The sequence below is a fragment of the Cervus canadensis genome, chromosome 8 (genome assembly GCF_019320065.1).
Source record: "Cervus canadensis isolate Bull #8, Minnesota chromosome 8, ASM1932006v1, whole genome shotgun sequence".
Classification (NCBI taxonomy): domain Eukaryota; kingdom Metazoa; phylum Chordata; class Mammalia; order Artiodactyla; family Cervidae; genus Cervus; species Cervus canadensis.
Genome location: NC_057393.1, coordinates 90,353,505 through 90,370,158, shown reverse-complemented (window position 1 = coordinate 90,370,158; position 16,654 = coordinate 90,353,505). Strand labels below are relative to the sequence as shown.

Sequence of the window (16,654 nt, the reverse complement as noted above, 5' to 3'; positions counted from 1 at the left end):
TGCTGCAAATGGCATGATTTCATTCTTTTTTCTAGCTGTGTAGTATTCCATTGCCTTTATTCCTCAAGAATATTTTTCATCTTCTGCCTCTCCTGTGAGAGAGGCCATGAGGGTTCCATTCACCTCCAGGCCTTCAGTGTCCAACACAACACTAATTCCATAAAGTGTGGTCAGAAAACAATCTGCACATAGGTTTTCCTGTCTATATTGTAAGCTTTTTGATAACAGGGATGTCTTTGACTTCAGAAGAGAAAAAAAAAAAAAAGCTGGCAAACCCCTTAGGCTCTAGAGAGGCAAAGTTCAAGAAGCCGTCATGGTCCCTGCCCTCCGTGAGTTCAGAATCCAGGAGAGCTGAGACACACAGAGGCTGTGTGAGTCAGTGGCTAGCAGAAATCCCTCTGCAGTGGAAATGATAGGATGGAGATAAAGATATATGGAGAGAGTCTTATCCATCTATTAAGAGATATAGGTATTTATTTCAAGAAACTGATTGTTTGATCACAGAGGTTTCTTAAGTCCAAAATCTCAGGACAGCCTGGCAGGCTGGAGGCCCAGGTTAAAGTTGCAGTTCACATCCAAGGCTGTCTTGCTGGCAAAATCTCTCCTTTCTGTCTAAGCCTTCAACTGATTTGATGAGGCCCACCCACATGATGGAGGGCAATCTGCTTTACTCAAAGTCTACTGATCCAAATGTTATTCTCATCTATAAATACCTCCACTGGGACATCCAGAATAGTGTTTGACCAACTATCTGGGTACTCTGACCCAGCCAAATTGGCACAAAATTACCCATCACACCCTCTGAGCCCTGCCCATGCCAGAAGGTAAAACCAGAAAGGCCAGGTTGGGAAACAGGAGGAGAGGAACAGGCACTCATGGGCATCCTGAGACACCAGTGCTGTCTGATGCAGAGTTCCTGGGAATGCTACAGGTGACCAAAAGCACTTCTCGGGCACGGAATGCGGGTGATAGCGCTGGGACTGGGGCCAAGTACATACACTGTCCCGGCCACTCACCCGTTGCTAGGAGTCCCACAGGCACAGCAGACAGAGCAGCCTGACTGGGGGAGTGTGAGCAGTGCTGAACATTCAACCAGACCACGGTGCCAGGTGACCCCTCCCCCGAGCTGCAGCGTCCACGGTGCATCTGGAAGGTGCTTTGCTTGCAGGGAGTTCACTCTGTCTGTGCGACAGAGTATCGTTGCCTTACTAGGAGAGGTGCTCCCAGCTGTTCTGGATGATGACGAAGTTCTGGAAATGGATGGTGGTGACGGCTGCACAACACAGTGAGTGTACTTAATGCCACTTTATGGTCAATTTTATGTTATGTTTATTTTACCACAGTAAAAAAAAGATATGCTCCTTCAGAATAGGCCCACATACACCATACAAATTTCACCCTCCCCACTCATGTGACAACTTGCCAGATTATCAGAAACCCAAGGGCCCACTCCTTCAGGCAGCGGTCTCCTTCACAGGGTGAGTGGGTGGCCTCCTGTGGCTGGTCCTCAGCGCTGAGCACTGCAGGCTGGCATTGTCACATGCTGATCTATTTTCCAGTGTTTGGGGCACGGCGAGACACCAAGAGAGACATCTTGGAGCCAAGCACTTTACAGTGAGCAGGCGTTCAGCGCAGGTCTACAAATGTCAGGTGGGGGAGCAGGCCCACCACGAGCCAGACCCCACGTGCAAGGCTTCTGGAAGGAGGGCTGGAGGGGAGATCTGAGGATGGATGAGGCAGCACCACCTCACCTAGTGGGGTAGCATCTCCGTGAGGGTCTCAGTCTGTCTCTGAAGTGACCTCATCTTCTCTGATGCCTTCTTTCTCCTGGGAACTTTTTACTCCCTGCCTCTTGCACTCCCAGAAGTGAAAGATATTAACTTGTTAATTTTCAGGTTAATATAGTTCATTTCATCTCTTCTTCCACACACCTCCCTACAGTCTCTTCATGAGTTATATCACATAGGACTTTTAACCACTTTCATACGATTCCCCTTCAAATGAACTCAAGGGCAGTAGACATATAAGGTACTGAAAACACTGGGGTTCTTCTTGGCACCATCCCTTCCAGCAGCACTGTCTGGCTAGCTGTTCACTTCCCTCCTTATGCAGGTGCCCTGTGGGGATGTACTCACTCATCTGAGGGTCGGAGCTCCCGGTCAGCTGTCCCGCTGACTTTTACTGGGACCACTTGAGAAATCACTGACCAATTTGGAATACTTTTCTCACTTAACCCTTGGTCTGGAATCTTTCAAGTGGAGCTAATCACCTGGACTTACCTCAAAAGCATGCAGTCTAGCCAGCACACCTTTCAGTCTTGGCTGAATGACACCATAAAGCCGAAGCCAGGCCTTTGTCTCCCCAGAAACACACCGGAAAACCCCCGTCCCTTCCAGGTATCAGCTGAGTCCATGACAGGTAAAAATAAGAAAGTTATCTGGTCAGCTTTGCAAACCCTAACTGGCAGGCCCCAGGGTAGTTCTGTTACTGTGTAACAAACAACCACATTGATCAGGGGCATGTGATACACTGTTGCACTTGGTTTCCCAACTCTGTGATCCAGCCTGGACATCTGCTCATGGTCAGGGTGGAGAGGCCAAAGGAGAACCACACACACCCTCTTTCCAGCCCCGTCACGTACCACGTCTGCTGCACCCCATCAGCCAGCCTCGGATCTGCTACCAGTGAGAGGACAGCAGGGGGCAGAGGGACATTTGGGCCGCAGGCTGGCCACAGTCTCTTTAGGTTTAGCCATTTGGATTCTCCAGTGGATAAAATCATTGAGAATAATTTATTTAACACATTAAAATGAAGAAAACATGCTTGCATACATTACCCCATACATAATGCTAAAAAAGATAAGAATCACAGAACTCTGCAGGGGAAGGGGCCTCACCAACTAAGTTACCCCATCCCTTCACTCTACAGATAAGGACACTGGTATCCAGGGCAACTGGGAGTCAGCTCAGTTCACGCAGAAAGCCGCAGAGCTGGGCCTCAGGACCTAGGAGGGGCCCCTGGACAGAGCAGCAATGAGCCACCTCATGTGGGAAACGCAGGGGGTGTAAGAACAGAGGAGATGCAAGTATGAAGGCTCAGGGGATGGGAGGCACCCCCTGCCCTTTGCACCATGGCTGGATCTTCCCAGGCTACTGCCTAACCAGAATTAGGGCCTGGGGAACCAAGACAAGGGTCAGGATGCTAAAAAGACCACTGTCCCCAGGCCACGTGGGTCCTCTGCAGGCAGAGGTGTCCCTCCCTGCTTTGCTGCCACCACAGGCACCTTCATCTGGACCAGGGAAGTGGGGAGGCCAAGAAAGTCCTCACTCCACCTGCCATGAGACAGGCGGACGCAAGGGTACCTGTGCAAATGGGGCTTCCTGTTGCCTCGGCCATAGTGGAGGCAGGACCAAGAATAGGAGCGGCCAGCTTCAATTCTGGCTTCTAAATTCAAACCCTCAAGCTGCACAAAGCCTCCTAGAACCAGAGAGGTTTAGAAATAAAAGGAAACTTCAAGGTGGCAATCCAAACCTTTACTTGATAGATGGGGATTTTATAGATTTCATAGAAACTAGAAGGAAAATGCACACACAGAGAGAAGGAGACCTGTGGCATTGCAGGGGATGGTCCTGACTCCTCGCCACTCATTAAATTTACAGTAAAAAGGAAATGGTGCCAGAGGCACACAGAACCCACAGGTGAACATTCCATCAAAAGCCACACGGGCAGACTCCTAAGAAGGCAGAGCCATGATTTCACTGTCTGGCCCGATGCTGCAGGCAACAGCACTCAGTAAGAATTTATTCAAAGAATGACTGAAGGTCATACATACAGTGAAACGGACTCCCCGATCCCCAGAGCAGTGTCACCACAAAGGATACTATAGAGTCGGCAGGTGCTGTGCGGGAACAGAGGGCCCAGGCGGTACGTCCAGAGTGGTTTCTACTCTGGGGTGGGTCCCTGTGACAACAGTCTGCAGCCTGTAGGTGAGGCCAGCTGGAGACCCCAGGCCAGCCTCAGCGGAGGCCCTGAAGCCCGAGGGGAAGGTGGGCTGTTGTGGGGCGCACGCACGGGGGCACATCCAGAGGAGACGCTCAGCTTAACCTTCCTATGACTCCTTCGCTGTGGGGGCAGGAGGCATGCCAACCCTCATGCCTTGGGCCTGGCGCTGCAGCCTGGCAGGGCAGTGAGGCGGGGTCTGCTTGCCAGCCCCACGTCCTCCTGTGTGCTCTGCACCCTGCTGCTCCAGGAGCTCAACGTCTGACGCTGTTCCTGCAGCAGAGCTTGGCCACCTCTTCCAAAACAGAAGAGCAGGGCAGGGAACAGGCGGCATGGCTGGCTCAGAGAACTGAGCTCCTGACACCACTGGCAGCCTTGAGGAGGTGTCCTCGGGACTGGAAGGGAGGACAGGGACTCAGCGGGGGTTGGGGGCCTCTCTGGGACATTACACGGGGTGCTCTCAAGAGTCACGGCAGCCACCTCTGTGTCCACTGTGCTGGTGAAGCCACTGGCTTACAGTGCACGTACTGAGCCCCGATCTGTTTTCACAGTGGTTATTTGATCAGAGGGGCTGGGGCGGGCAGAAGGAACATGCAGGGGGCAGTGCCAGTCACCCCCGTTCCCCTGCAAGGAGGAGAGCAGCCCACCCAGCCTCAGCTGCAGTATCCAGTGGCGCGCAGTGAACAGGGCAAGGAAGCAAGTTCACTGGTTACCAAGTCCTCCCTGCCCTCCAGGGCCAGCCCAGGGCTCACCTGGATGATGAAGCCGGTGGAAGAGCACTGCCGGACCCAGAGGCTGAATTTCCGCTTTTTCCTCTTCCGCAGCTCCCTCTCTGTGCATGTGGCGATGAACACGGGGTCCTCATCAATCAGGGGTTCATGTAGCACCTGCCAGGAAAGCCAAAGCAGAGACGCAGGACGGCAGCATGAGCTCAGGGGGTCACTGTGTCTGGGCTCAAATCTAGTCCTTGCCTTTGATCAGCCATGCGACCTTGGCTAAGGCACTTTATTTCTCTGATCCTGAGTGTCCCTGGGTCTCCTCAGCTGCCTACACCAGTGTTTGGGGGAGGATTAAGTAAGAAACTGTACGCAAAGCACTTAGCAAGTATTTAGTAAATGGAAACTGCCATGATACTTAGTTATTGGCATGATAAGTTACTCAGTCCAAACTCTCACTTGGGAGAGGGACCTCCCAGCTAAACATGCCCGCGGAGGGCAGCTACTTCCTTTCAAGGAAGACCTTTCCACAGATGGACGTTCCAATCACTCTCTGACTCAAAGCTGATCTACATCTAACCTAAACCTACTGAACTGACTTCTCCCCTGTGAGAAATGGAGACAAACACATGATTTCTTTCGGTTTTCTGAACAGCTCTCATGCGAGCCCCTGACCTTCTTTTTCCCAGGTCAAACATTCTCTTTTTAAAAACCATTACCAAGATGACCCAGTTCCCTCGTTGCCATGGCCCAGCCTCTGGCTCTCCCCCAGGTCATCGTGTCTTTTCTGACATGGGACTCCCTAGGCAATTTTTAAACTCACTTCACCTCTTCCTGCTTTTCGATGGCACAATAATAGGACTTTTTTTTCAATTATAAGACAGTGAAACAAAAAGAAACGGCACAATGAAAACAGGTTCCAGAGGTGTTTCAAGTTCTGTTTTTGCAAGCTAAAGCTTTGGGGGGGACTTTTGGGTAAATTTTAGGAAACTGCTACACTTCCCTTCCAATCCAATTTCAAGCGTACTTACAAGCTGGTACGTATGTGTGTGGGTCACTGAAATGTACTGACAGAATGCTAGAAACACTATGATTCCAAGAACTCTTCACAACTCTCTGTATCAGGGGCTGGCAAACTGCAGCCCAGCCCACCGCCCGCTGTAAGTTAAGTTGTACTGGAACCCACCGTGCCCTTCACTGATATACTGTCAGTAGCTGCTTTCAGGCTACAAGGTCCCAACACAGACCACATGGCCCTCCAAGTCTACAACACCTGGCCACTGTGTGCCAATGCCACTCTCCATCAGGGCTTCTCAACTTGAATGAACACACCAGTCACCTGGGAATCTTACTGAAATGTGGCTTCTGTTCCAGTAAGTTTGGGGCAGAGCCTGAGTTTCTGCCTTTCCAACAAGCTCCCAGGTGATGTCAGAACATGGCCCGATGAGGGCAGGACAGAGATTAACACGGACCAACTGTGACATGGGCAGTAGCCTTCCATTCTCCTGTTAATGTTCACTCGAATCCCACTTGAGAAATGACTGCCCTGCAGTGCTGGGTCTCAGGCATGCACACCAGCCCCTGCAGTTTTCTGTTGTTGGAAGCAGGAGCCGTTGAACAAGGCCTGCCTTGCCTTGAACTCATGAAGGGGAGGCTGGAGAAGCTGACCCATGCTCAGCTCCACACGGCTCATCACATATTCAAAGCCCATTTGGAATCCACTCTAGAAGGATGGCTGCGTCCCACACATGGGCTGGGGGAGCAGTGGATGGAGCAGAGTGGGGAAGATGCGGCCCTCTCCCGGCTCTTCAGAAAGCCAACGTCCTCTATTCCACCTGCACTTACCACAGCACAGAATCTGTTCAAATTTATATGTCATTAAACGTTTCACCAAAGCAAGAGGGTCAGCAGTAGCTCCTGGCCTCCGTGGCTTCTCCTCTTTACCACCCTCCTTGCGGGAACATGGAGCAGCCACAGTGCAGGGCAGGGTGCTCTACAGAGTTCCAAACACTGCCTCCTCCTCGCCAGGCTGCAGGGGCCAGCACCACCTCACCCAGCGTGCTGTCTGAGGCCCTCCTCGCGTGAGGCACTCGGGCGAGGGGCAGGCGTTGGGCAGGGGAGACAAGGCAGTCGTGTCCTTTCACAAGCCCTCCCCAGATCCTCCTCCAACTAACCTGCCCCCAGGCGTGAGAAGATGCGTTCAGTCTCCCCATTCAGTATGTGTATGAATACTCATGTGTGGGCACACACCACAGCTTGGGTTACAGGTCGATCCTGGGGACCCTCTGAAGACTTTGTAAACTCACCCAAAGGGTCACATTTGCTGGAATAAAAAGGAGACTGCAGGGCAGAGGGTGTGTGTGAGGGCGCTGTGTGCTGAGGTGGGGTGTGTGTAGGGTGGGGATGCAGAGCCACTCCTGGGAGTCGGGAACACAGCAGCCACATGTCTGGTGGGGATGGAACAGGGGCTGTTTCTACTGGTCTCACAGGCAGAGTGAAGTCCCATCAACAGAGCCCCGAGGGCTCAGGGGAGGTGGGCAGCGACTCGCAAACACACCTTCTCCTTGAATGGAATGTCTCAGAGCCAACTGGAAAGCCAGGAAAGCTCGAAAGTTTCCTTTGTTTCACTTAACAAAGACGTACGTGATGCTGACGGTTGTGTGTGTAAGGACGAGGTGGCCTTCACGGCAGAGAGGCTGAGCGTGTGCCCAGAGCCACCACCTCGACAGCCCATGTGGGCAGGACCCCAGGTGCTCCACACACTGCACGCACACTTTCTGGTCTCATCCCCTTTATCTGATCCTGCTCCGGCCTCCTGACAGAGCTGGTTCAACGGGGGCCCAGAGTTGGGAGGAAGAGGAAATTCCAGGTTGTCATCAGCACATTGGAAAGCTGACCCCAGGGGTTCTGACTTCCCCTCTGCCTCAAGTTCTGTCTGTTGGGTGGTCTATACTAGGTACTGTTTGCCCCCCAGACTCCCTTTCCACCTTCCCACCCTGCACTGGGGCCTGGAGGCCAACCTCTCATAAACCACATCCCGGGGCCCTATCCTCAGTGTCCGCCTTCTGTGGCTACAAGGGAGGGATGAACAAGAGACTGTGCCTGCCTGTGCCATCAGGCGCCTCAGGCTGAAGCCATTGCTCCCCCTCCTCAGCACTGCGGCTTCCCGCTGTTGCCAGCCCAGGGGGTCGCCACCTGGATGATCCGCCTAAACCCTGAATGTCCACAGTCCCTGCTTCCGGTTCTCTGTAGCTGCCCTTCTAGAACACAGCATTTGTTTCCTGCTGGGATCCTGACCACCACACAGAGCACGGGATGGAAAATGGTAGCAACAAGAACAAATACATTTGCAAGTACAAAGGCAAAAAACTAAATAAAATTTAAAAAAAAAAAAAAAGCAAAGGGAGGGGAAAAAAAAAAAAAAAGAACCTAACATGACTAGAGAGCCACTCCCCAATCTGAAGCTCATGTCAGTCCCTCTTTTTTCAGTTTCATCAACTGGATCCAAAGAAAAGATGCGGGCAGCAAGAATAAAGTGACCACCTCTCCAGGGTCACTCCTCACAGCCGTCTGCGGGCACAGGAGGGCAAGACCCAGGGGGACAGCGCTGCCCCATCCCAGCGCCCCTGTCTGGGGTGGGAGGGGGTGGGTCCACACAGCTCACAACCTGCTAGTGGGCACTGCAGTGTGACCACTGTCCAAGCAGACCCCAGGGACACACACACAGGTGGCCGCGGGGATCGCCTGGGATGTAGGTCTCAGTATCCGATGCTGCTGCTCCAGAAGGATCAGACAGCACGGGGTCGGTACCCAGCAGGCACACGACAAACATGGGTATAATCACGGGTACATCTCTTCTAGTGGCTGGAAGGGCCATCGGCAGCCTCATCTCCAGGCTATTAAATACCAATCACCTAGGGACCTAGTTGGTTAACTCTCAAAAGACACTTACGCTTAGCAAGCACTCAGACCTCTCCAGCAGCTCTTCTAATGTTTGACTCCAGTATGGTCAGAATATTGTTTTTTCCCCTTGTGTCCCAGCCAATGTGTCTGGTTTGGTTCGTTTTCAACCAAGCAAATATTCAGTGAAACAAACAAACAAACCATGCTCAGCCCTGTACTTGGTCCTGTAGGGCCTGTTATATAAGGCAGAGGTTGTGTCCCCTAAGACCCCATGTCTTGGTAAGAAGGAAAGTGAGGGCCAAGATCAAAGAGCATTTGTTGCACTGTAAATAGCGGCAGGATTTGGGAAACTGGGAATCACAGGGGCCCTGGAACTGGGAAGCCTGCAAAGGCAGAGAGGGCATTATCTTCCCCACAGAAACCCCATGCTTTAAAGTCGTGCAGTGAAGATAGGATAGGAAATTTGGAGGGCATCTCTAAGAGAACCACAAGAAGAACCTGAGGCTCATTACAAAGGCCCTTAACGAAAAGCATAAGGAAAAGTGGGTGGGTAGGTAGATTTTTAAAAGTACAAATGAAAGAGAAGTAAGATTTTTCTCTCTACATGGGACAAGTCAGAGGGAATTTGGCTCACTTAGGCCAGGAACCTCCTGATGATGTGGTTAGAGCAATCTCTGGGAAGAGTCACCTTCTCAAGTTTACCAGACCAGCAGAGCAACTTTGAGGATGACTTCTGGAACTTTGTCACCACAACCAAATGCGACTTCCATAGTCGACCGGAGGCCAGGGCTGAGAGCAAACAGCCCCGTTTAGGTAGCGAGGAAGGTGAGGGGCTGTGACAGTCAGGGTCATGGCTGACAGCTGGCTGCATCAACTCCCTCAACCGCACCACTCTCCATGCGCGCCGGGCACCCAGCACGTGAGCCACTCCCCTGGCCTGAGAACGCTGGACCCCAGCCTCCTTCCCTGCACCCCTAGAAGGCCGCTCACTTTCCTTCACCACCAGCACGTGAGCACGGTACTCAGAGAATACAAGGAAATGAGCATTACCCTGAGCAAACCACAGCTGAGAAAGGATAATTAACGGAGGAGGAGAGAAGAGGAGGGAAACCCTCTCGGAGCAGACAGCTCAATGTGGTTTGGGGCCGTTCCCCCACCACCTTCCTCTGATCAGATCGGGACGGGATGGGCTGTGGCTGCGCAGGGATGGCCCGGAAGTGACCTCGGGGCCCGGGGCCCACGGCCTCACCTGGGTTTGGGAAGGCCTGAAGGCAGAATCGAAGCCACTCTGCAGGGAGTCCAGGAAGGGCTGGACCTTGTAGAGGCCGTGCGTGGTCTGGCTGGAGCGGAAGGCCACGACGTGGAAGTACTTGAGGATCTTCTCGAAGCGGGCCTGGCTCATGACCAGCGCGAGGCTGCGGTTGCTGTAGAAGCCGCCGCTCCAGATGCTGAGGACCGACTCGCAGTGGGAGGTGCTGGTGGAGATGACGTAGCCCAGGAACGCCTTCATCTCCGGCAGCGTCACGTCCGCCCAGGCCCCGTCGCTGCCGAAGCGCTCCTGGAACTTCTTGGCGTACAGGTTCGTCTGCACCACCATGTTCTTGAGGACGTTGTCAGGGACGAAGAGCTGGAAGAAGTCCATGGCGCTGGCGCTGGGGGGCATCTTCCGGGTGGGACCTGGACAGGCAGGCCAAGCGCTACTGCTGCGGCCAACTGCGTCCCCAAACCGGGCCTCCGCCCGAGCGCCCGCGCCCCCACGCCCTCCCGGGAGAACCCAGACACCCATCCGGAAGCCGTCCTGCCCACTCTCCAGACAGGACACCCCGCTGCTGCCCTCTGGGCCCCGTGTCCCCACCGAATCCTGCACACGCCTCCCCATCCCGCCCCCACAGACCTGGCAAACCCAGAAACAGGATCAGAAGAGAAAGACGCACAGGGGAGGGCGGTGGAGACCTAAAGACACCCGAAACTCTGAACAAAGAGCTCGGCGTGTCTTTCTGGCTCTCATTTCCTTGTTAATTAAGGTGACTTTGGAATGCTTTTTACCACTTGGGGCCTGAAAGATTCCATTCAGGTGAGAGCAATTTATCAGGCACTCTCTACCTGGTGACTCTAAATTTATTAGTAAATAAATCTGAAGGGGCTTATTTAGATAATTTCACCAATGCAATAAAAAGTTTTTTACAAATGCAGGGACAGCCTTTAGAAACACACACACATACATTCATCCTTAAGAAACATCACTTTCAACTCCAGGGAAACCAGGCTAACGGTCTGGAGAGACTTAAAGGAGACAAGCTTTGCCTCCATTGCATCTGTATGAGCTGTGCTCTGCTTAGTCACTCACTCGTGTCTGAGTCTTTGCGACCACATGGATGTAGCCCGCCGGGCTCCCCTGTCCATGCGGATTTTCCAGGGGATCTTCCCAACCCAGGGATCGAACCTAGGTCTCCCACACTGTAGGCAGATTCTCTACCATCTGAGGCACCAAGGAAGCCCTAATGGTTTCTAATAAAAGCTGTGCAGATTCTTCAGAACTTTAACCCCAGCCCCACCCAAACCTTTCTCGACTACTGATTTAGACGGTCTCTGAAAAACAACTTTTCTACAGCAAAATTAAGGCTGACAATGTACAGGAGACATCTGAGGTCTTACTAATAAATTCAGACGGGCAGACTTGGGAGGTGAAATCCTAAATTTCCTTCCCACTGGCTGCACAGTCTTGGGCAGATTTCATCTCTCCTGCTCGTAAAATGGGCAGCAAGAGCAGCCTCACTGTGCTGTCTGTGGGGCAGGGAGCGCACCCAACACAGTGCCTGGCCCTGCAGAGGTACCTATGACTGGGTAACCTCTGCTGAGACAGTACCCAGGGAAGCCAGGGACGGCGGCCTGAGGGCTAGAGAGTGCTCTAGTTGCCCTCGTTTTACAGAAGAAACCAAGGCCCAGAGAGCAAAGTGGCCACCTTATCTTCTTTCACCAGTCGTTTCTTAGAAGGGCTCCAGACAGTCCTGGTGCAACGGGCACCGGCCCAGGCTGACTGGACAATGAGGCTGGGAAGACGGGCTCTGCTCCACAGCCACCCTGCTGGAAATAATTTTATTTCAGCGAACCTTGCAGCTGCTGGTGGGTGAAGTCATAAATTATTCAGGGGTAGCTCTCAAAAAGGAGGAAAACCAGCATTTTAATTGCTACATCATGCTGAGTAAGCCGAATGAAATTGTCTCTTCCAAAAGTTATGTTTAAAGTCATTTTGCCTCCCAGGCCATTTCAAAATGAATTCACACAGCGCACCCAGGCCTGGCCAACTGCTTAATGAAGAAACTAGGAAGTAGCAGATACCCTCTTAACTATTTAATTTGATTTACAAGCAGCCTCTATGGCTTCCTTCAGTAGTTGTGATTCTTCACATGTGAAGTGTTGTTATGGGCAGTCACTGGGAGGGAGGGAGGGCAGGGAAAGTGGGTCCCTGCCATCAACTAACAGAGCCCTGAAGGTGGGCAGGTCCCCAGCCAAGGTGAGACTCCCTCACTTTTGATTCACTGACCAAGAGTTTTTCCAGGGATTAACTGTGCAGTCCTCCCATCCTGGGAGGCATCAGCCCACTCTGCAGGTGAGGAAACAGGAGCTCAGGAGCGTGAGGACAAGCCCAAGGCCGCCCACCACTGAGTCCTTACAGCGGTGACCTCTGACCCACAGAGCCCAGGGCCAGCCCAGTCGCCTGCTGCTGCCTGTGGTTACAAACCCCACCCTCCTCTCATCCAGCGGGGACGTGGCTGTCTGCACACAACAAGCTCACAACTTGAGGCAAATGCTGAGCCCTCCCACCGCAGGACCTCCCTCCGCCTCTGCAGTGGGCAAGAAGGGTCCCAGAGCACAGCCAGGAGCAACTCTGGAGGGAAAGGAGACTCTTCCTTGCAAAAAGGCAAAAGTAGCATGAGATGGGGGAGGGTTGGGGGGAGAGCCGCGCCTGCCCAGGTCGACCCTGGTGTCCAGCTAATACACTCACACAGTCCTGTCCCCCCACCACTGCCATCCCTCCATGGTCTCACCAAGCCTTTCCATCAAGGTCCATCACCACCACGAACTTGGTTTCCTCACCCTTCAGGGGAGCAAACCCAGGACCCCACAGACCAGGGGCACTGACAGTCACTCGGCAAAGCTCCACCCCCAGCGAGGAAAACAACCTCAGCAGCAACTAGAAAAGCAGATGCCCCATTTGTAAAGGAGACTGTCACTTGAGGGTGGCAGGGAATATCACACTAGGGTGTCATGGTCCCCTCAGCAGTAGAAAGCAGTAACAGCGGTATTCGGTCCCCAGAAGTTCTCGATGTGTTGAGGGGAGCAGGCAGCGGAGAGTGACCAGGTGATGTCTGGCTGTGGGAGGCTTGCCCACAAGACGACCCTGAATCCAGATCCCGGGGACAGGTCTGGGAGGCTCCCTGAAGGGGCCATATGGGATAGGCGGCATGGGTGGAGAGGCGTCAGCTTAGGGGGCTGGGGGTGGGGATGTCAGTCTTTCAGGCAGAGAGACCGTCTCGCGCAGAGGCCCTGGGCCCAGAGCCAGCAGCTCACACTCGTAGGACTGTGCAGGAGGGCGAGCAGCTGGAGGTGTCGAGGGGCACAGGGCCTGGGCTGGTCCCAGGGCCGGGCCGGTGAAGCGCCGTGAGCACGTGGACCACACTTGAGGGGGTCCCTTGCTGCACAAGGAGTGGGTGTGGTCTGGGGCTACTCCTGAAGTCGCCGGCTCAGCGGGGACTCGGCAGAGCAGGTGGGTGGCCAGGGCACGCCCCTCTGTCGGCTCCTCACCCAGTGCCCTCCAGGTGGGCTGGGCACCGCCAAGGACGACCGGTGAGTGAGGCTGTGGGGGGCCTGAGCCCGCGGTTGGAGGCCTCCTTCCCCCAGCAGCCACAGTCACCTCTCACTTTCATTTGTACAGGACAGGCAACGAAGGTTCATCCCTTAAACTGTGCCTGGACTGAAACCCCAGGTTCCCACTGTCCCTCCCCTTGGCTCCTCCCTGCCAGTCCCCCAGTGATCTCAGTCAGAAACCTGAACCACCACGAACCCCTGGTCTCCTGCACCCCTTATCTCCCCCGCAGCACGTCCTGCCCCACCTCCACACCGTGCAACCAAGCAGCCCCTGCAGCTCCCCTACGCACGTGGCTGCCGCCTCTGGTCTGGATAAGGAAAACAGCCTCCCCCAAGGGCATGCCCCTCCCCAAATAATTGATGGCAACAGGGAAATTATTTTAAAAACACAAACTGAACCACAATACTCTGCTGCTTAATGAAAATACCCTCATGCTTTCTCACTGCACTAAAAGCTAGTCCAGATTCCTTGCAAAGCCTTTAGGGTCTGGGGCCCTGCGTGCCCTTCCCCCAGACTCATCCTGGACCACTCTCCATGCCGAGCAGGCACAGAGCTCACAAGCAGAGCTGGTGCCAGGCCTGGGTCCTGGCATCTGCTTCCACGGCAGGGCCCGCCTCCCCTTGGCCTCCACATTCATTATGCGTTCCCCCTGTTGGCTTTCCTGCCCTCCCAACGGGGCTTCTCAGTCTCAGCCCTCACGGGTCTCCCTGCTCGTGAGTATCAGCCCACGGGTGTTTTGTTAGAAACTCAGCCTTGCTTTGTCTGCTCTGCTGTCCCGCCCTCAGAGGTCAAGGCTGTCCTGTCACCTTGCATCCTCCGAGCCCGCTACATGGTGTGTTCAACACATCCCTGCTGAGGGTGGATGGAAAGCAAGTGGAGGAGGAAGGAGCCAGGCTCCCAGAGGAGCAGAGGCATCAGTGCTGAGCCCCCTGGGCAGGGTCTGGTGTCAGGACAGCAGCCCTCGTACTGATGTGCCCGGTGGACAGGTCAGGTCAGCCAGGAGAAGACCTGGACGGGTGGGCAGGGCGGGACAGGGCTGGCACTCCACTGGCCACACCTCCTCGAAGACACCTCGGCGGGGTGGCCAGGTGAGCCCTGGGTGGGAGAGGCTTGTTCACGGGCATGATGTGGGAGGGGTGCATGACAGACACCCACCAGGTACCCAGCTTCAGTGAGTTGGCTTGGGGTCTTGTTGGGTTTGATTTCCTCACTTTCTCCCTGAACTGGGAGAAACCACTGGAGAACTCCTCCTGGCCCTTATGCATCTTCTGATGTCTTTTTTCCCCCTCTCTGTCACAGCTGCTGGCTGTGTGACCTTAGGCATGCCAGACAACCTCTCTGTGTCTTAAACTGGAGTAAGAACCACCCCACTGAGACGCGGGTCCCAGTGCCAAGGAAGCCGTTCCTGCTGCTCCCTCCCTCCACCCACCGCACCAAGCAGACCCAAGGCCAGTGGGCACCCCGCATGTGGCACTGACCCCCACCTCCGCGCCATCTGGAAGAAAAGGCTGGCTTTGTGTGCTTTTGAAAGCACAACCTTTTAGAGACTGATGCTTTCATTTTGAGATGAGATTTGCATTTCGCACATACTGGCACTTTTTGGTACAACTAGTCAGCAGTGTGGCAACATATATGAGAAACACAATATTTTGAAGTAATGATTTAAAAATAATAAAATAACTTCTCCCCAGGCCAAATCAAACAGACATAAAAATATAACTGGAATGTCCTGCCTTGTCACAAAAGTATTACTCTTGTCTGAGACATGAAAAAAAAAAAAACTTAAGGCATGGGACTTTCCTGGTTGTCCAGTGGCTAAGACTCTATGCTCCCAATGCAGGGGACCTAGGTTCCATCCCTGGCCAGGGAACTAAGATTCCATATGCCACAACCAGGGCCTGATACTGCTGAACAAGCAAGTTTTGCCTGGAGCACAAAATGAAGCAGGGCAAAGGCTGACAGAGTTTTGCCAAGAAAACGCACTGGTCATAGCAAACACCCTCTTCCGACAACATAACAGAAGACTCTACACATGGACATCACCAGATGGTCAATAATGAAATCAGACTGATTATATTCTTAGCAGTTGAAGATGAAGAAGCTCTATACAGTCAGCAAAAACAAGACCAGGAGTGGACTGTGGCTCAGATCATGAACTCCTTGTTGCCAAATTCAGACTTCAATTGAAGAAAGTAGGGAAAACCACTAGACCATTCAGGTATGACCTAAATCAGATCACTTAAAATTATACAGTTGAAGTGACAAATAGATTCAAGGGCTCAGATCTGATGGACAGAGTACCTGAAGGACTATAGATGGAGGTTTGTAACATTGTACAGGAGGCCGTGATCACCTGTGTGATTCTTTTTCGTGTTCCAAGAAAAGAGAAATGCAAAAAGGTAAAATGGTTGTCTGAGGAGGTCTTACAGATAGCTGAGAAAAGAGAAACAAAAGGCAAAGGAGAAAAGGAAAGATATTCCCATCTGAAAGCAGTTCCAAAGAATAGCAAGGAGAGATAAGAAAGCCTTCCTCAGTGATCAGTGCAAAGAAATACAGGAAAACATAGAATGGGAAAAACTACAGATCTCTTCAAGAAAATTAGAGATACCAAGGTAACATTTCATGCAAAGATGAGCACAATAAAGGACAGAAATGGTATGGACCTAATAGAAGCAGAAGCTATTAAGAAGAGGTGGCCAGAAAACACAGAAGAGCTATACAAAAAAGGTCTTCATGACCCAGATAACCACGACGGTGTGATCACTCACCTAGAATCAGACATCTTGGAGTGCAAAGTCAAGTGGGCCTTAGGAACCATCACTACAAACAAAGCTAGTGGGAGGTGATGGAATTCCAGCTGAGCTATTTCAAATTCTAAAAGATGATGCTGTGAAAGAGCTGCACTCAATATTCCAGCAAAGTTGGAAAACTCTGCAGTGGCCACAGGATTGGAAAAGGTCACTCTTCATTCCAATCCCAAAGAAAGGTAATGCCAAAGAATGTTCAAACTACTGCACAATTGCACTCATCTCACACTCTAGTAAAGTAATGATCAAAATTCTTCAAGCCAGGCTTCAACAGTAAGTGAACCGAGAATTTCCAGATGTTCAAGCTGGATTTAGAAAAGGCAGAGGAACCAGAGATCAAATTGCCAACATCTGTTGGA

At 52.7% G+C, this 16,654-nt stretch overlaps 1 protein-coding gene across 3 annotated transcripts in view; it reads right to left on the bottom strand.

The window, feature by feature from the left end:
- Nucleotides 1–16,654, bottom strand: part of PGBD5 (piggyBac transposable element derived 5) — a 122,069-nt gene that overhangs the window by 56,790 nt on the left and 48,625 nt on the right. For all 3 annotated transcript variants that reach the window (XM_043477175.1, XM_043477174.1, XM_043477173.1), the window contains exons 2-3: nucleotides 9,868–10,295; nucleotides 4,752–4,886 (exon numbers count right to left, since the gene is read on the bottom strand). In XM_043477175.1, the coding sequence (XP_043333110.1) occupies nucleotides 4,752–4,886; nucleotides 9,868–10,295 (563 nt within the window). The remainder of the gene's footprint in view (nucleotides 1–4,751; nucleotides 4,887–9,867; nucleotides 10,296–16,654) is intronic.